Consider the following 19,922-nt stretch of genomic DNA (forward strand, 5'->3'; position numbering starts at 1 on the left):
GCAAATGCTGGAAATCTGAAATAAAAACAGAAAGTGTTGGAAAAATCTAGCAGGTCTGAAGGTTCTGCAGAGACAGAACTGAGGTAACAGTTAGAAACTGAGGAAAGTTAGAAAAGTAATAGTTTGAACAACAGGTGGGTGGAACAAGTGAAGAGGAAGGTCTTTGATCACGTGAAATACAGGAGAGGTTAAAAGACTAGTCTCCCAGAGTCAAAAGAAGGAATGATGGAGGAAAAAAACAGAAGACGTGTCCAGAGCATGTGGGTCGCTGACTCCGAGCAGAACCAAAGAGAAAACTAAAACAGCAAAGAAAAGGAAACAGAATAGGCATGTAGATTTTGGTGTAAAATTGTTGAACTCAATGTTCAGTCCTAAAGGGTGCAACACTTCTAATCAAAAGATGTATTGTTCCTGAAGCTTACATTGATACTCACTGGAGCACTGCAGTCAGCCGAGAAAAGTCAGTGTCACTGGGAGAAGGAGAATTTAATGACAGGTTAACAGAAGCTTGGCATCATGCTTGCAGACTGAATGGAAGTATTTTCCAAAATGGTCACCCAGTCTGTGTTTAGTTTCCCCAGTGCACAGGAGACCACGTTGTAAATAGTGACTACAACAGTCTGGAGGGAAGTATAAATAAATTGTTCCTTCATCTGATTGGAATGTTTGGGGTCTCGGAGGGTGAGGAGAGGAGATGCAAGGACTGGTCTTATACCTCCTGGAACTGCACAGGAAGGTAGCAGGGTGCTGAGGGGGATAGCAGATTGGATCAGGGAGGGAACAGTCCTTTCAAAATGTTGACATGGGAGGGGAGGGGAAGATGTGGTTAATAGTGTCATAGGTGATAGGAATGGTGGAAAAGGAACCATTGAATTATGAGACTTATGGTGTGGAATGTGAGAAAAAGAAAAGTCCCAATGTGACTGTAGGAGAGAGGGGAAGGAGTGAGAACAAAAGTGTGGAAAATGTGCTCGATGTTATCAGGGACCCTATCAGCCACAGGGGTGTAGAATCGTCATCCAAGGACAAAAGAAGACACGCTTTCTTGTGGAATCTTAGACCTTCAGACCAGGCAGATGATGCCACTGAGGGGGAAAGTGGATGGGAATAGGAAGAGGCTAAGGCTAATCCCACGGGGTTTTCAAGAGGTAATAGTATTGGTGTCTGTCCCTAATCACAGTGGCTCAGTGATAAGCACTGCTGCCTCACAGTGCCAGGGACCCGGATTCGATTCCAGCTTCAGGCAACTGTCTGTGTGGAGTCTACACATTCTCCCCGTGTCTGTGTGGGTTTCCTTTGAGTGCTTCAGTTTCCTCCAACATTCCCAGAGATGTCTAGGTTGGGTGAGTTGGCCATGCTAAATTGCCCATAGTGTTCAAGGATGTGTAGCTTAGATGCATTAGTCAGGGGAAACATAGAGTAATGGGGTAAGGGAATGGGTCTGGGTGAGTTACTCTTCAGAGGGTCGGTGTGGACTTGTTGAGCCAGTTTCCCCATTGTCAGGATTCTATGATAATCACCTCGGAGAAGGTGATGGTAAGTTGCCTTCCTAAACTGCTGCAGTCCATGGTTACTCAGAATGCCATAAAGAAGGGTATTCCAGAATTTTAACTCAGTGACAATGAAGGGCCGACAGTATGGTTCCAAATTGGGATGGCGTGTGGCATGGAGGAGAACATGCAGATGGTAGTGATCCCATGTCTTTATAGATGGTAGATGCTGGTAGGTTGGAAAGTGCAGTGAAAGGAGCCTGCGTGAGTTGCTACAGTACATCTTGTAGATGGAATACCTGACTGTGTGTCGGTGGTGAAGGCAGTGATTATGGGCAGTGATGGATATGGTGCCAGTCAAGTGGGTCACTTTATCCTAGGTGGTGTTTTTGGAGCTGCACCAATCTGCATGGATAGGTACTAAATACCGGTCCTAGCCAGTGCTGCTCACAAACAATCAAACCTATCTGAGGATGTGAAACCTGGTAAGGGAAGTCCAATTGCTCTGCACAGTGGAGGAAAGCCATTGAAGAAAGGCATCAACCATCTCAAAGAGAAGAGAATATGACAGGGGAAAATGTGTCCATGGATTGCAGTCACAGAGGATAACATCTACGCCATTGGTAAAAGCTGTTTATAAGTGCACTTGTTTGGAAACTTGATTGACAGGAAAGATTTAAGCATGGAGATTGGAGATACCAGCACCATCAAGGGCTGAGAAAAGGAAAAGGATGGGACAGGAAGTTTTGGTTGATAGATGGTCAAATATGATTTTATTTTAAAGAGCATCAATCTAATTTCTTTCCATTTCCACTGACCCCCTTCACACTCACTCTCTTTCGTTATTGACTGCCCCTCACTGATGCACTCATCTAATGGGTCTCTCGGTGAACATTTCAGTGCAGTGCACGATCGGCCAGATCTGGATCTGAGTCTTTCAAGAGGATCAAGCCCAGGAGGCTGTGAAGCCACAGACAGGAACCACAACGACAAGCCCACGAGCTGACATTGTTAGAAAGGAAGTAGCAGTGCACCTGTGTGGCTGAGCAGGAGGCAGCTCTGGGCTTCCTGTTTACAGTGTTTCTTCATCGTTAGTTCATAGTTTTTGTTATGAGTCAGAGTATTGGGATAGAGATCACTCTACTTCCATATCAGGCTGTCCACTTAATAACTGGCCTGCATCCCAAACAGTTACTGACTTAAAAGTGAGCTCTGAATTTCCTGACTCACCTATTGCACAAAACCAAAAACACTCCTACCGCGTGGCTCAATATAAAAGCATCGTCAAGTAAATACCGGGATAGAAACAAATCCCCGAAAGACTAGTGAGTCTCAGAAAATTTTCAAATTGAAATTGATACCATTTGGTTAGTTGAGAGTATTGAAGGATATGGAATAAAGTGGGTACACAGAGTGAACATACAGATCAGCTTTAATGTGACTGAAAGGTGGGTAAAATCCTCAAAGGATTCAATTACTGTCTTTTATCTCAATATTTCTATCTGTGTCAACTTTTAGTCTCAGCCACAATAGTATTAGATTTCCTTCAATCCAACTAAGCATCCTCTGGCTGGGCTGTAGGTCACTGCTCAATGGAAGCTCAACAGGTTCAAGCGTGAGGCAAAGACGTAATCAAGTTTGGTGCTAATGCCTTCTATGGCGTAATATCTTCAAATGTTGCATGAGGTATTATAGGGCATTGGTGTCAGAGAAAATTCAATGCACTAAAGCTCTCTGCACTTTTAAGACCACATGGATAGAGTACAGAGGATTCTGGTTATTCTACACACCATTATTGACCAATTGCATTAACGTGACCAATACTGGGAGGTTGAACCAGGCAGAAAACAAGCCAACCAATGCCAGTACCATCAGTGAACAGGATAGATTGGGTCAAAAGCAACTTCTTTCGTCTGCTTTGTTCAAAGTGTCCAATTATTAAACCTAGCGTTAAGACAGATTAACCCATCCTCAGTATCCCTAATTCATGGATGAAAGATTCTCAAGGGTCTGAAGGACTGTAGAATTGAGGTTCAAATCCTGAAGCCATTGCATTTTTGGTCCACACTCCAAAATCCAAAATAATAGATGACTCCATCCTTCCCCTGGCAACTGTCTGAGATTAAATCAATCTATTCACAAACTTGATGTCATATTAAGTACCATGGCACGCTTCTGACTGGATATTTGTGCTGTCACTAAGACCACCATTTTCCACCTCTGTAACATTGCCTGATTCCCCTTGCCTCAGCTCATATGCTGCTGAAACCCTCATTAACCCTCACTAAACCGTTCCAACAACCTCTTGCTGACCTCCTACATTCAATCCCTGAAAACCTGAGGTTATCCTAAATGTTATTGCCTGTTCATTAGCATGTAACAATTCCCCAGTTGGCCCTGTGCTCACAGACACCCATTGGCTCCAAATCAAACAAAGTCTCAATTTCTAATTTCCATGTTTGCTTTTAATTGTGGTTCTGACCCTCACTATCTCTAATGCAACCACCCCACAATCCTCCGAGATATCTCCACTCCACTAATTCTGGCCTTTCGTGGATCCTCAGTTGTTTTAATACTGGGGGTTGTGTCTTCTATTACCTCAGACCTAATCTCTTAAGTTCTCTCCCTACATCTTCCCACTTCTCTTTGGCTAATAATGCTCCTGAAAAGTGCCTTGTGAGGTTTCAGTATGTTAAGGGATCTATGGAAATGATTGTCGTTGAGTTGGAAATGAACAGTTTTAGAGAGTCAAGAACCATTCAGTTCAGGCATGAGGAGAAGTTTGATTACTGATTGAGTAAGATGGACATAGTATGCAATGAGCATGGCCATGCAGAGATTAAAGGGATAGTGGAGACAGGAGGCAATGAACTAAAAGCAGTTAACCAGACTTGGCAATCCTAAATTCACCTTTAGTATTTTGAGCAAGTTAGAAGGGGGGTACAACTGTGCCAGTGCAAGACACGATCACCCCCTCCCCCCAGACCTACTGCCTTCAGCTGCAGCTTCCAGGTTTTCATGTGCGAGATCTTTGTCCAAGAATACCAAGACATCAAAACTATCCATCATTCCCGTTTCAGTTAAAACAAGCCTCCCAACTTGGGCCTGGATCTCACCATTGAATATCATCAGGAGTGGAGAGGAGCAGATTATTTTGAAATATCAACAAAAAAGATTTAAAAGAAAATTGAGTGAGGCTCTGTTTGGATTGGATCAGTGAGAACTCACGTGAAAAGGAAAAGATTCAATATTTAGCACTATTAGAAAATAGGCATTAATAGATTTTACACAAAATGCAACTTATTGGGATTCTGCACTGCTATTCATTGTCTACCTGCTTGAGGGTTAAATCCTACAATATCCACTTGCTGCTCATTTTCCAGGCAGTTACAAGACAGAAACTGGTCTTTCCAACCAAACAATCTGTTTTGGTGTTCACCCCTCAAAGAAACAAATATCTCAACTCAATTTACCCTCCCTGTTACCAAAACTCTTCTCTCCCCTCCCTTTATTCACTTATCCAAAATAATCCTGAACATTGACATATATCCTGGCTCATCCACAAAGAGGATTTCACTGCTTTAACCTTTACTCTGTGGCTGTGTTGAAATCTGGTTCCTCTGCACCTAATTTAATTTGTCTGCTCACGTTGAGCTTTACTGTGGCCTTTATCTTCGCTACTACTCTCATTTTCCTTTATTCACTTGTTGGATGTGGAAGTTGCTGACTCGCCCTCATTTATTGCCTGGCCCCTGGTTGCCTTTGAGAAGTGAGTGGTGAGCTGCCTTCTTGAACCATTGCAATCCATGTGCTGTAGGTTGACTCATAATGCCATTATGAAGGGAATTCCAGGATTTTGACCCAGCAACAGTGAAGGAACAGTGACATATTTCCAAGTCAGGATGCTGAGTGGCTTTGAAGGGAACTTGCAGGTGGTAGTGTTGCCAAGTATCTGTTGCCCTTGTCCTTCTAGAGGGAAGTGGTCATGGGTTTGGAAGATAAATTTCTGCAATGTATCTTGCAGATAGTATACACTGCTGCTACAGAGCATTGGTGATGGAAGGTGTAGATGTGGTGCCATTCTTAGACGGTTCAAGCTTCTTGAATGATGTTGGAGCTGCACCCATCTAGGGAAGTGGAGCAACTGCTTCTATTTCAGTATCTGAATTATAGAATTGCTAGTGCAGAAGCAGGCCATTCAGCCCCACAGCAACCCTCCGAAGAGTATCCAACCCAGACCCAGAACCCTACCCTATAACCCTGCATTTTCCATGGCTAATTCATTAGTCCTACACATCTCTGGATACTATGGACAATTTAGCATGGCCAATCCACTAACACACACATCTTTCAACTGTGGAAGGAACTCCACAAAGACAGGAGAAAGTGAGGTCTGCAGATGCTGGAGATCAAAGTTGAAACTTTATTGCTGGAACAGCACAGCAGGTCAGGCAGCATCCCTGGATGCTGCCTGACCTGCTGTGCTGTTCCAGCAATAAAGTTTCAACTCCACAAAGACAGTCAAACCCGAGACAGCAGTGCTAACTGCTGAGTCATTATGCCATCCACCTAATCCATTTAACGTGAGAATATACAAATAGATAAGTCCTCTGGGCCAAAATAATCCTGAATATTGACATATATCCTGGGATTTATTCCTAGGATTCTCTGGGAAGCCAGGGAGGAGATTGCTGAGCCGTTGGCTTTGATCTTTATGTCACCATTGTCTACAGGAACAGTGCCATAAGACTGGAGGATAGAAAATGTTATCCCCTTGTTCAAGAACGGGAGTAGAGACAACCCTTGGCAATTATAGACCCGTGAGCCTTACTTCAGTTGTGGACAAAGTGTTGGAAAAGGTTATAAGAGATAGAATTTATAATCATCTAGAAATGAATAAGTTGTTTAGGCATAGTCAAGACAGTTTTGTGAAGGGTAGGTCGTGCCTCACAAACCTTTTTGAATTCTTTGAGAAAGTCACCAAACAGGTGGATGAGGATATAGCGGTTGATGTGGTGTATATGGATTTCAGTAAGGCATTTGACAAGGTTCCCCATGGTAAGTTATTGCACAAAATATGGAGGCTTGAGATTGAGGGTGATTGAGCGGTTTGGGTCAGAAATTGGCTAGCTGAAAGAAGACAGAGGGTGGTGGTTGATGGAAGATGTTCATCCTAGAGTTCAGTTACGAGTGGGTACTGCCAGGATCTGTTTTAGGTCTACTGCTGTTTGTCGTTTTTATAAATGACCTAGATAGAGGCGTAGAAGGATGGGTCAGTAAATTTGTGGATGACACTAAGTTTGGTGAAGTTGTGGATAGTGCAGAAGGATGTTGCAGGTTACAGAGGAACATAGATAAGCTGCAGAGCTGGGCTGACAGGTGGCAAATGGAGTTTAATGCAGAAAAATGTGAGGTGATTCACTTTGGAAGGAGCAACAGAAATAAAGAGTAAGATTCTTGGCAGTGTAGATGAGCAGAGAGATCTTGGTATCCATGTACATAGATCCCTGAAAGTTACCACCCAGGTTGATAGGGTTGTTAAGAAGGCATATGTTGTGTTAGCTTTTATTGGTAGAGGGATTGAGTTTCGGAGCCACGAGGTCATGTTGCAGGTGTACAAAATTCTGGTGCGGCCACACTTGGTGTATTGCATACAGTTCTGGTCGCCGCATTTTAGGAAGGATGTGGAAGTTTTGGAAAGGGTTCAGAGGCGATTTACTAGGATGTTGTCTGGTATGGAGGGAAGGTCTTATGAGAAAAGGCTGAGGGACATGAGGCTGTTTTCGTTACAGAGAAGTAAGTTGAGAGCTGACATAATTAAGACATATAAGATAATCAGAGGGTTAGATAAAGTGGACAGTGAGAGCCTTTTTCCTCAGATGGTGATAGCTAGCATGAGGGGATATAGCTTTAAATTGAGGGGTGATAGATTTAGGACAGATGTCAGAGGTAGTTTCTTTACTCAGAGAGTAGTGGGGGTGTGGAATGCCCTGTCTGCAACAGTAGTAGACTCGCCAACTTTCAGGGCTTATAAATTGCTAGTGGATAAACATACGGATGAAAATGGAATAGTGTAGGAAAGATAGGCTTCAGATTGGTTCCATAGGTTGGCGCAACATTGAGGGCTGAAAGGCCTGTACTGTGCTGTAATGTTCTATGTTCTATGTTCTAAATTAGGAGCAGGCGAAGGACATTTGGCCCATTCAGCCTGCTCCATTTACAAGGTGTGAAGCTGACATAAGCAGTCTGTCCCACACTATGCTATCGAGACCGTCCAAACCAGACACTTCAGGCATTCTACTTAGATCGCACCCACTCCTGAATTTTTGTATACTCACCATGGAGACACCAAATAAAAAGATTTTTAAAAGGTCAATAAAGGAAAATAAATATACTGGAAAATTCCTCTCCACCATCCTCGGCTGATCAAATCTAACCCAGGGGAGCCACACAGACAAAATGTTATCTGTACAGACCATTTACCTTACCTTCTGCTCCAGATGCCAGATACAGGGACTCAACAGTCATGACAACAGGCACCAATATAATGCAATGGTTCACTCCAGAATCGGAGTAGTGACATAACATCTGGTCTGCTGCTACCCTGCACATTCTGTTTCTTCTCACACACTGGAAATTCTGACTCCTTATTATACCAGTACTAACCCGTTCTTGTTAGATCCCATAACGTGCTGCCATGTTGGTGGGAGGTCTCTGCGGTGCATTTGTTTTTATGCCTGTCGTAAGAAAAATATAAGAAATAGGAGCAGGATTAGGCCTTTCGGTCCCTTGAACCTGATCAGATTATGGACCTTATATCCATTTTATTGTCAAGACCCTATCATCCTCCCCCTGCCATAATTAGACATCCATCTTTGCCTGCCCTGAATATAATCAATGACCTAGTTTCCACTGCTCATTGGGAAGAGAATTCCAAAGGTCAGACATTCTTCTAAAAAAAATTTCTTCATGTCAATCATAAGTGGGAGAGCCTTATTTTTAAACCACATTACCTAATTCGACTTTCCATCCGTGTGAGAGCATGACATGGGGTAGGATGGAGTCTAAGAAGCACGGGTTAGTGCTCCACATCAATCATGTCAATCCCCATCAGCATCTTGTATGTTTCAATAAGGTCACTTCGCATTGTTCAAAACTCCAAGAAACATAGCTTCATAAACTCAATCTTTCCTCATAAAACATCCCGGGAATCACCTTACTGAACCTTCTCTGAACTACCTCCAGTGCAAGTGTATCCCTACTTAAGTGAGAAGGCAAAGATTGTACACAATATTCTAGATGCAATCTCACCAAAGCCCTGTACAACTGGAGTAAGACTTCCACTCGTTTATGTAATTAAGGCCAATGTTCCACTTGCTTTCCTAATTTCTGTCCCCATCTCATGATAACCTTTTGTGATTCATGTTCTATTACACCCAGATCCCTCTGCACCACAGCATTCCACAGCCTCTCTCCACTGAAATAATATACTGCTTCTCTTTTTTCTTCAATGTCACAGTTACTGACATTGTATTCCATCAGCTAAATGTTGATCTACCCACATTACCTAATTATAAGTCCCGTTTACTTCCATCTCAGCTCCTGTTGTCCTCTCTCCTGTAATTTCATCTCTTCCTCCACAGATGCACAGCAACTCTCTTGAACTTGCATCTCACATAATATCCTTACCCCTGAGATCCCAATCACCGACAAGACCGTCTCTGAGCATGTCCCTGCACCTCTCGCCCCCACCCCCCCGTCCCAATCTAACCACAACACTCTTCAGTTCCTTCCAGCCATTTAAAAATCCAAAATTTGACAGTCCAATTGTTTGTGAGGTTTCTGAAGTAGCAGTTCTGACACAAATCAGGACAAAGCAGTTCCTTTAAGGGCGCACGAACCAAGGCATGATAGCTGGAGTGTTTTCAATCTGCAAAATGCAACTCATGACTCCTTTGTCAGCAATATCTGAGCACAGCACCTAAATCATCAACTAGGATTACGCAGCAGCTGCAAGGGAACACCAGCCCAACAGGTCACACACCATTCTAACTTGGAAATGAATCACTGTAATTTCATCATCACTGGGTCAATAGCCTGTAACTCTCTCCTGCTCAGTCAGCGGGAGGTCCAAGGCTGCAGCTCTCAAGAGATGCTCAGGGATGGGCTATAATTGCCAGCCTTGCCGGTGGGGTCCAAATCATCAGATGTAGAAAGATAGCTTACAATCATGAAACATCTTCACATTATTTCATAGAGCCAAACATGGACATCTTCAAGCTGCACTTTGTGAAAGCCAACCACAGCGGTGAGGCCAGCCTGGCATGTGGATTTGGACGCCGTCAGAGGGGTGAAGAATTCCAAGTTGTCCTGTATAAGGGCATATGGAGGAATAAAAACACCGAGATTTGTACATCTTCCTTCATCAATGGCACAATGAAAAATTCAAAGAGGATGGGCCTGTTGCACTGCAAGGTTTCGCTGAGTCAGAATAACGTATCGATAACCATCCAGGGCCTCAACGCAACTGACACAGATAGGTATATCTGTGTAGTTTTAAACACACACCCGCCGCCATTTTATGAGAGCTCCGGGCAATGGACTATCATCTACATCAACCAGGCAACTAGCTGTCCTGTAGGTGAGTGCTCAGTGTAACCTGTTTCCTTTATTTCTCAGCAAAACATTGGGAGACTCCTCTTCAAGTGTCCACCTCAGCTATGCACACACTGATTCCCAGCTCCAATTCCCAATCCATCGTGAGCTCCCTAGCTTTGGAAAGGTTGCCTCTACACTCAGTGAGCCTTCAGAATGGAAGGGAAACAAGCCAGACAAGACCCTGTGGCACAAACACTCAAAAGATGGCCTGAACCCTCTCCTTGGTTCACTCTTGAGCTGTGTGTGAAATTGCTCTAAAATACGCCCAGCCATTGCCACCCTTGATCTAAACATTACATAACTTGCTGAGGGCCTCTGTGGGCAGCTTACAATTACTACAGTCTTGCACCCTCACTGAACAGCAACATCGAAACCTAGAACCGTGCAGGAGACTCACCCCTACTCCTCAAACACGTCACACACTTATTGGTCAGATTTTAACTCTGTGTCAGTGAAAGGCATTTAAGTGAGTTAAACTCGGAACGACATCCAATTCCACTTGGAGGTAAGAAAGCAGAAAATTAGCTCTCGCAGATTGAAGAGAAATATGGCCTAGGCTCAGTATTAGGGACACTGCATTTTTAAAAAAAATATTTATGGCTAGGACTGGGGATACAGAGATTAAAGTCAAGACGTGCAGATCCTGTAAAAGCCAGAATTATTTGCGACAGACCTCAGGAAAATACATTCAGGCTTATAAATCACGGGGCCACATTTCAGGTAAGATGGATTGCAAAGGAATGTTGAACAATGGATTTTTCTTGGTAGAATGAGGGTGCAATTTGAAGAGATTGCAGGAACAGAGAAGACCTGAGATGTACATACACTAGTCTTTGAAGTTGACAATACAACTTGGGAATTCTGTTGCCGAAAAAGAGTTTGCAATCTTTGCCTTTGAAAACAGAGCCTTTAAGTACAAAAGTAATGACATTATGCTAAACATTTTTAAGGCTCTGGGTGACTCCAGAAGAAGAGTTAATCCAGTTCTGGGGCACCACACTTCATGGTGAAGTTAAGGCCAAAGAGAGACCACAGGAAATAATGACACAAGTGGAACAATGGATTGGGACTTGAGTCATGTGGAGAGACTGGAGCGGCCCAGGATTGTTCTTGTTAGAGTACTGAAGGAGATTTAATGGAAGTGCTCAAATTCATGAAAGGTTTTGATGGAATAAATAATGAGAACGTAGGAATATATGAATGAAGAACAGAATGTTGCAGCTGTAGAGGATATTGGTTAGACCTCTTATGGAACATTTTAAGCAGTTCTGGTTTCCCTCCTATAGGAAGGATGTTGTGAAAGTTGAAAGGGTTCAGAAAAGATTCACAAGGATGTCGTCTGGTTTGAAGGGTTTAAGCTATACGGAGAGGCTGAATAGGCTGGAGCTGTTTTCCCTGGAGCATCGGAGGCTGAGGGGTGACCTTATCGAGGTTTATAAAATAATAAGAGGCATGGATAGGGTAAAAAGACAAGAGAACTAGAGGACATGGGTTCAGGGTGAGAGGGGAAAGATGTAAAAGGGACTAAGGGCACAAAGGGTGGTGCATATATGAAATGAGCTGCCAGAGGAAGTGGTGGAGGCTAGTACAATTACAGAATTTTAAAAAATCTGAAAAATGTGTTGCTGGAAAAGCGCAGCAGGTCAGGAATGAAGAAGGGCTTATGCCCAAAACGTCGATTCTCCTTCTCCTTGGATGCTGCCTGATCTGCTGCGTTTTTCCAGCAACACATTTTTCAACTCTGATCTCCAGCATCTGCAGTCCTCACTTTCTCCTAGTTTAAAAAACATCTGGACAGGTATATGAATAGGAAGGTTTTAGAGGGATATGGGCCAAGTGCTGACAAATGAGATTAGATTAATTTAGGATATCTGGTTGGCATGGATAAGTTGGACTGAAGGGTCTGTTTCCATGCTGTTACATCTCTATGACCCTAAATAGGCCTTTAAGTCCCTCCGCCATTCAATAAGATCATGACTGATCCGATTCCTCCATATTCCCACCAATCACACCCCAATAAATTCTCCAGCCCTTTAGCACCACTCTCTATCTAAGTGAGACAGAAAGATTACAACCAATGCCTCTGCAGCTTCCACTGCCCCTCCCCTGAGTATCCTTGGATACATCTCTACCAGTCCCCATGCCTTATCAAATTTTTAGGTGGGCTTGGATCGGCGCAACATCGAGGGCCCAAGGGCCTGTACTGCGCTGTATTCTTCTTCTATCTATGTTCTATGTAAATACAGATAGACTATCTAATATTTCCTTTTAATCAATTGTAAACTCTTCTTGTAATTTAATTCTCCCCACTTTCTCCTTGCCCTCCACAGCATCTTCTGTGACAGTGACCCATGTCTCACTCCCCAACTATTTCCATCTACCATAGATGTACAGAATGTTTATGGTAGGAAAGGAAGCTATTCAACCCATTGTGCCTGCATCAGCTCTCTGGTCAGTTTAATGTAATGCTATTCTCTTGCCTTTTTCTTGCACATTGTTTATATTTAAATGGGCATCCAAAGTCTCATTAAACCTGCTACCACCACACTCTCAGGCAGCAAATTTTATCCACTTAGTTACTGCAGTTAAAACATTTTCACTCAACTCGCATTTAATTCTTTTGCAAAACTGTGCCCTCTGGTTCTCAATCCATTTATAAGTGAGAACAAGTCATCTTATCTACTCTGTCTAGGCCCATCATGATTTTGAAGCCTTCCATTAAATCTCCTTTTAGCTTTCTCCCCTCCAAGAAAAACAGTTACGACTTGTCAAATCTTGCCTCATAAACATGTGTCTCATCCCTGGAAGCATTCTCCTCAACCTCTTCTGAACTTTCTCCAAGATACTTACAACCTTCCTCTCATGTGGTGCCCAGAACTGCAAACAATACTCCAGCTGAGATCTTACCAGTGTCATATATAAGTTCCTACCTGTCCTTATACTCTATGCCTTATGCTTGAGGGATTTAGGAGCCCTAATTCATGATTTTTTTAAGGTTATCAAGCAGGTTCAGTTGGTAGTTAGGAAGACAAACACAATGTTAGCATTCATTTTGAGAGGACGAGAATGCAAGAGTAGGGATGTCCTGCTAAGGCAGTATAAGGCTCTGGTCAGACTGCATTTGGAATATTGTGAGCAGTTTATGCCCTGTATCTAAGGAAGGATGTGCTGGCCCGGAAGTGATCCAGAGGAGGTTCACAAGAATATGAGGAGCTTGTCATATGAGGAGCTGTTGAGGACTTTGATTCTGTATTCGATGGAGGTTAGAAGGATGAAGGGGATTGAATCTTCCAGAATACTTGGGAGGTCAGGATAGCTTGGATGTGGCAAAGATGTTTCCATTAATAGGATCCAAGGACACAGACTCTTTTAATCTGAGATGAGGAGAAACATTTACAGCCAGAGGGTGGTTAGTCTGTGAAACTCATTGCCACAGAAGTCTGTGGAGGCCAAGTCACTGAATATATTTAAGACAGAGATAGATAGGTTCTTGATTAGTAAGGGGGGGTCAAAGGTTATGGGCAGAGGTAGGAGAATGGGGTTGGGAAACTAAATCAGTCATGATCGAATGGTAGAGCTGACTCCATCAACCGAATGGCCTAATCCTGCTCCAATATCCCATGATCTCTAAATAAATTGTTTCTGTTAGCGATTTTTTGAGGAAGTTTTTAGCTCAGGTTGGTGACATGCATGTAAGTTAGCTCGCTGAGCTTGGAGGTTTGTTTTCAGATGTTTTGTCACCATACTAGATCATCAGTGAGAGTCGCTGGTGAAGCGCTGGTGGTATGTCCTGCTTCTCTATTTATAGGTCTTGGTTTCTGAAGGTGGGCGACATCATTTTTGTTTTTTTTTAAGGGAAGGTAGATAGGATCTAAATTGTTTCTGTCCTTGAACCCTCTAAGGTATTCTGCTTCTGAGTATTGCAATGCTCTCCTTATCTAAATACACCACCCCTCCTGATTTCCTTTCCTAGCTTTTCTTAATAACTTGCAACCAGGAATATTTAACATCCGCTCCTGTTCTTCCTTGAGCCACATCCCTGTTATCACCATACATCATAATCCCACAACACAATCTGTGCCTGTCATTCCCCATCCAGATTCACACACATGCAGTTTAACCCTGATCTAGCCTGCATTATTTTCAACTGTATTCTGACTCTATCCATTAATTTCCTATTCTCTATTTTAGTGGTGTTCACCTCTCCCAGCATTTTGTGCATCATGATATCACTTTCTAATATCCTCTATTGGTTCTCACACCTGCTCTGAGCTAGTTTAAAACCTCCCCAGCAGTTATAGCAAATGCACTGCAAGGAACTCAGTTCCAACTTTGTTCAAATGCAAACTTTCCAGATTTTGCAGGGGATATTTCCTCACCATCTAGTCCCAGTGTCAAGGGAATCTAAATCTCTCTTTCCTGCATCATCTTCCCAGCATCAATCTGCTTTATTTTCCTATTTCTGTACTCACTGGCATGTGGCTTTGGGGGTAATCTGGAATTATTACTTTAAATGACTTACGTGCTAATTTCCTACCCAGCTCTGTAAATTCCGATTGCAGGACCACATTTCCCTTCCCATGGGTGTCATTAGTGTCAAAGTGAACCGTGACCTCACGCTGTTTGCCCTTCCCCAGGAGAATGTCCTGCAGTAGTTTTGTGACACCCTTGACCCTTGCACCAGGGAGGCAAAAATCTATCATGGAGTCACTGCAAGTCACACCTATCTGTGCTCCTAACTAAAGAATTCCCTAACACTGCTGCCTTTCCATTCTTCTCCCTACCCTCCTTCACTCTGCCTCCAGCTTTCCGTCCTTTCACACAGAAACTGTACAAATCCAATTCCAAATCCTTATGGTAAGAGCGTGTACTCTATCCAACCACCTGCCCTATCCCACAGGCACTGTAACCCATCTAAATTTCAAACATTTATCCAATGCATCCAGAAGCTGTGTCCCACTCAGCTCCCCATGCTTTCTCAGGGACACTGTTTCCAATCTGACTCCACACCTTTCCGCAGACATACTGTATCTTTCCAACGTACCACCCTTTTGCAAAGCCTGTGCATTTAATCCCTATTCCCACCGGGAATCCTGGAGTCTGTGAATTACACTGGGATGCTTTCAATTTCAGATGAGGGAGCCAGCAATGGATTTTTGCCGACTATAATTCTTATCGTACTTGCTGCACTACTGTTCCTGTACAGCGCATCCTTGACAGTGTTGTACTTCAAACACAAGGTATGTACTTGAAGAATTTATCCTGCACTGTCTTCTGATAACTCCCTGTCACACACAACCAACAATAAAGCTCCCAGTACGTCCCACACATTTCCATTTAGAATTAGCTAAGAATTATAAGCTTGTGAGTTTATATTCAGTTGTGTGGCTATCTCTGGCAAAGGCATTGGAAACTGATTTCTACTGTTGACCCCAGGACTCTCTCATAGTCTCCTGGTTTTAATCTTTCCATGACTTATATACCTTCTAACTCATTCATTTTTCCATTACATAGTCCTTAAATATTTGTTGGTATTAAATGATCCCCCACACCCACCCTGACAGTCTGACAGATTTATTCACTATTGCTGGAGAAAGTCTACACAGTGCGGTGACTTGGAGTCACTGATCTCGGCTGATGTTACTACAGGACAAGAATGATGTCCATCATATTTTGTTTAAATTTAGTGTGATGGCCCATCACCGACACATAAACACAGCAGGCTGCAAAATTGGTTTTACCAAGAAAACAGGAGTCTATTACACAAAAGAAATAAAGAAAAAATAAAAAAATTCCATGCTATCTATATATAAAGCAGTATGAAAGAAAGATTTGGAGGCCAAGCACACTCAGGTGGGACTAGTTTGGTTTGGGAACATGGTCTGTGTGGACTGGTTGGACCAAAGGATCAGTTTCCATGCTATATGACTCAAAAAAATGGTAAAACAAAATCTCATCCAATCCCCCTCATCATCATTTTATAATTAATCAAAATCGAGAGAAATTTTCCTTCTCTGTTCAATCTATAGGTTTAATTTAACTGCTTCTTCACAATTTCCCCTCCTATGAGCAGTGAAGACTTGTCCTTGAATACGCACAAAATTAAGAGTTTTGACTTTCTCATTTTTGAATAACCATTTCATGTTTCTAGTCTGACTTCAGTGAGACTACACATTCTCACTGAGGTAACTTATTCCCTAACAGCACTGAACAATCTCCTTTTCCTAGGAGAGATTACAGTTTCGCTGACCCCATGCAATTCTCCTTCAAACTGAACCCAAAAGCTATTGAATGAAAAAAAAACTTGCTCATCCTAGACACTACAACTGCTAATGGTTTAATGCTTTCTTTCTCATGTTGTAAAACCCCACAAAATAAACTTCCATTAACACTCCAGGGGTCCTGGCATTCAACTGCCTTCTATGGTACATGCTGATTTAGAAAATCATGGTTCCAGAAAAACCAACCTGATTAATTTTAAACCCCTTCTCAAAAAGAGGTCAACATGAATACAGCACTAGTTTGAAATCCAAACTCTAATAAAAATAAGATTTATCTATAAAAATCACACATCTTTCATCACATTTGTCTTTTGTAACCTAAAGCCATCAAGGGAACAGCCCTTCAGGAAACGTCGATTCTCCTGCTCCTTGGATGCTGCCTGACCTGCTGCGCTTTTCCAGCAACACATTTTCAGCTCTGATCTCCAGCATCTGCAGTCCTCACTTTCTCCTTCAATAACAATTGATACAATAAACCAAACTTGTACTTTGCCTTGGCACAGTAACTGATTGTTTGTATCTTTCTTCTTACTTCTCAGATGAAGGACGATACTATTTACATAAATGTCCGGAAGTAGCAGCATTGTGGAGTGATCTGATGTTGTTCATCTCTTCATCTACAGTTTATGTGATCATCCCCTTCCCCCTTACTATCTGAGATGTCCTACTTCAATGATCACTAAATCTCTTGACTTATTGATCTTGTAAAGTATTTGATAGTGTGATTGCTGTTTCAGTCACATTCAATTTACACATTCAACCAATGTCAAAACATGTCAATGACTGATTCACCACAGTCCCTCAGTGTGGACAGGAGTATCTGGCTCTGTGATGAGTTTTGAATATTGAATGCCTACTCTATGCTCACTGACTCCCAGTTGCCTCATGTGACTCTGTGCAGCTCTCCGCTATTGCATAATGACTGGTCAAAACCAGATAGGAAGCAACTCAAACAGGTAATCTTCAAAGTGTTGCCTGAACTCTACACTCTTGTCACTGTTGTGTGTGATATTCTTAATCAATAAAGGTCAGGGTTGAGTGATGACCTGGATTGGAGAAAGATCATCACCAGCTGCATCTACTTTATTTGACGCATACCGGATGATGTATCTTCCTCAGAGATAAGAATAGATGGCTCACCTCAGACAAATAGTGCAACAAGAAAATACCTAAGAAACATTGAGGACAGATGATGACTCTATCAAAACACAAGCCTAAATGAAGGAAAGAACATCAAACGTACTCACGCCTACTGTGCTATCATGCCCAATGCCAACAGCTTATAGGGACTGAGGACAGTAACATTGCTGATAATCCACTGAGAACCATTTGTCAACTACGAGATATTGTAGAGGACATTCTGTTCCAAACACCAGTAAGGTAGCACCATCAGTACAACGATTGCAAACAATTTGAAGAGGAGAGGGAATGGGCTTGAGTAATATAGGTTTTCCAGTGTTTCCCTGTAGTGGGGAAATGTAGTATGTCAATATGACACTGAGAAGGTGATAGCAAGATCATTGGATGTAGACCCAGTATTGTTGCTGAGTGCCTGCCACATTAGACATTATTTGCAACTCAACACATTTCTATAAACACTTATTTTTTATTGAGCTTCCTGCTCACTGAGTAGATATTACAATGTAATAAAATGAACTCGTGTTCATTGTTGTGTGATTGTTTACTTGTAATGTTTACCTTTCAGTAGTTGAATTACTGGGTATGTTATCAAATGTGAGTGCTGTGGGCGAGAGTTACTGAGAGGGTTACAATGGGTGAGTCTGACAAAGGGGTTACTACTTATGTCACTGAAAGTGAGTGCTCTGGACAAGCGCTCCAAGGGATGTTCCTGCAGATAGGTGCTACAGGGATATTGGGCTATGTGGAATTCGTTAAATTCTTATTAATCCAATCTTTATTCAGCAATGAAGTAGCAGCCAACCACAAGGAAAGCTCTGCACAAGCAACCACTGTGCCATGGACTTCCCACTTTCCTGATGGAAGGTAAAAATCTGACAGCAAGTCAAGGACCTCCAGATGTGCAGCTCCGGTAATGTCAATGAACAGGGCAGTCAATTGCACTTAATTATTCTCACAGACGGTGAACCAGGAAGTTAAATGCACTTAGTTCCTTTAATTTTAATATTATGCCAGTGAAATAAATGATTATATTTGGATTAAGATGGAAGCTAAAATATATAGACAACTCTTTGTTAAAATGAAAACTACATAGAATTTATCATCATGACAAAAAAATCTGTCAGTCAAAAATCTGAAATTACCCGTAACCAGTGAGACTGAATTTGGTAGTCTATTAATAATCCAGCTATGGATTATTCATTAAGATGAAGCATTTATAGAGTCTTTACAGCCAATCATGGGAGACGTACAGACGTACAGCACAATCATGGGAGTTCTGGTCAGTTTAATCACACAACAGTGCTCCCTCTGGAGGAGTTCAGAATCACTGCAAGCAACTTTTCGACACCTATATCTGCATTATGGTGCAGAAATGCAGGCTCCTTAAGTTGCTGTCAGTGGAGTTTTGATGCTGAGCACTGACAGTTTTATTCCTAGTTTTATTTCCACAGCACATTCTGGACTGTAAACTTTATAGATGTGATTATTGTTAAGAATAACAGTTTCCATTTTGAACTTATTCATTATGGATGCTAATAAATATCTTTGAATGTTATTACTTTGAGGAATAAGTTCCACGTTTATAAGTAAAATGATCCATTCCTTAGCATAGGTTAGATTACTGGTTACTGAAGGTGAGAACTATGAGGGACGTTATACATTGTGACTGACATACTTGATATGTTTCTGCTCATGGTTCCTGACTGAAGGTTATGAGGGAAGAGGTGTTAAATAAATGGACAAGTAGATGGATAGAGAGATTGTTGGATGGCTGACTGGCTGGATAAATAGACCAATGGATAGGATGATGGAGGGCTGCACAGATGAATGGATAGGTAGAGAAAGGTTTTGACGAGGAGTAGAAGAATGGGTGACATGACAGAAAGAGGATTTGATGGGGAGTTGGAGAGATGGACAGAACATGGATAGATGGATGGGTTGAAGAAAGTTTGGTATGGATGCACTCTGCCCTCATCAAAGGGTCAAATGATGGTAGGTTGAAATGATAGAATAATAGAGGAATAGAAAGATGGAAGGATGTTTTTTTTTAAACAAATGGAAGAATTGATGAAGAGATGGAAAATGCACAATAAGATGTACATCCAAATCAATCATGACCACTATGGCTCCAAAACTTCCTTCCGTTGAAACTGCTTCCATCTACCCATATTGTTCCCTCAAAGGAAACTTGGAATTTGTTGACAGACTACACACTGGCTCCTGAAAGCAACTTAGGAAATTCAATGGCCTCCATGGTGTTCACACAGATGGTGTCCCAGTTAAAGTTAGAGTAACTGAAACACTCTACTGTTTCTGCCTCATTGCGTTCACCAAACATCTGCTATCTCCTCTG

The 19,922-nt window shown here is 42.2% G+C and overlaps 1 protein-coding gene and 1 long non-coding RNA gene across 3 annotated transcripts in view; one reads left to right on the forward strand and one right to left on the reverse strand.

The window, feature by feature from the left end:
• LOC122551450 overlaps nucleotides 1-9,823 on the reverse strand; it is a 37,443-nt gene extending 27,620 nt beyond the window's left edge. For both annotated transcript variants that reach the window (XR_006312105.1, XR_006312104.1), the window contains exons 1-2: nucleotides 9,717-9,823; nucleotides 8,157-8,227 (exon numbers count right to left, since the gene is read on the reverse strand). This is a non-coding gene — a long non-coding RNA (uncharacterized LOC122551450). The remainder of the gene's footprint in view (nucleotides 1-8,156; nucleotides 8,228-9,716) is intronic.
• A 104-nt stretch (nucleotides 9,824-9,927) lies between these two features.
• On the forward strand, nucleotides 9,928-17,055 carry LOC122551449 (cytotoxic T-lymphocyte protein 4-like). Its single transcript, XM_043693374.1, has 3 exons — nucleotides 9,928-10,131; nucleotides 15,282-15,388; nucleotides 16,969-17,055. The coding sequence occupies exons 1-3, from the start codon at nucleotides 9,945-9,947 to the stop codon at nucleotides 17,005-17,007; spliced, it is 333 nt and encodes a 110-aa protein (XP_043549309.1). The 5' UTR covers nucleotides 9,928-9,944; the 3' UTR covers nucleotides 17,008-17,055.
• The last annotated feature ends 2,867 nt before the right edge of the window (nucleotides 17,056-19,922 follow it).

Source organism: Chiloscyllium plagiosum, chromosome 7 (genome assembly GCF_004010195.1).
Source record: "Chiloscyllium plagiosum isolate BGI_BamShark_2017 chromosome 7, ASM401019v2, whole genome shotgun sequence".
NCBI classification, from domain to species: Eukaryota; Metazoa; Chordata; class Chondrichthyes; order Orectolobiformes; family Hemiscylliidae; genus Chiloscyllium; species Chiloscyllium plagiosum.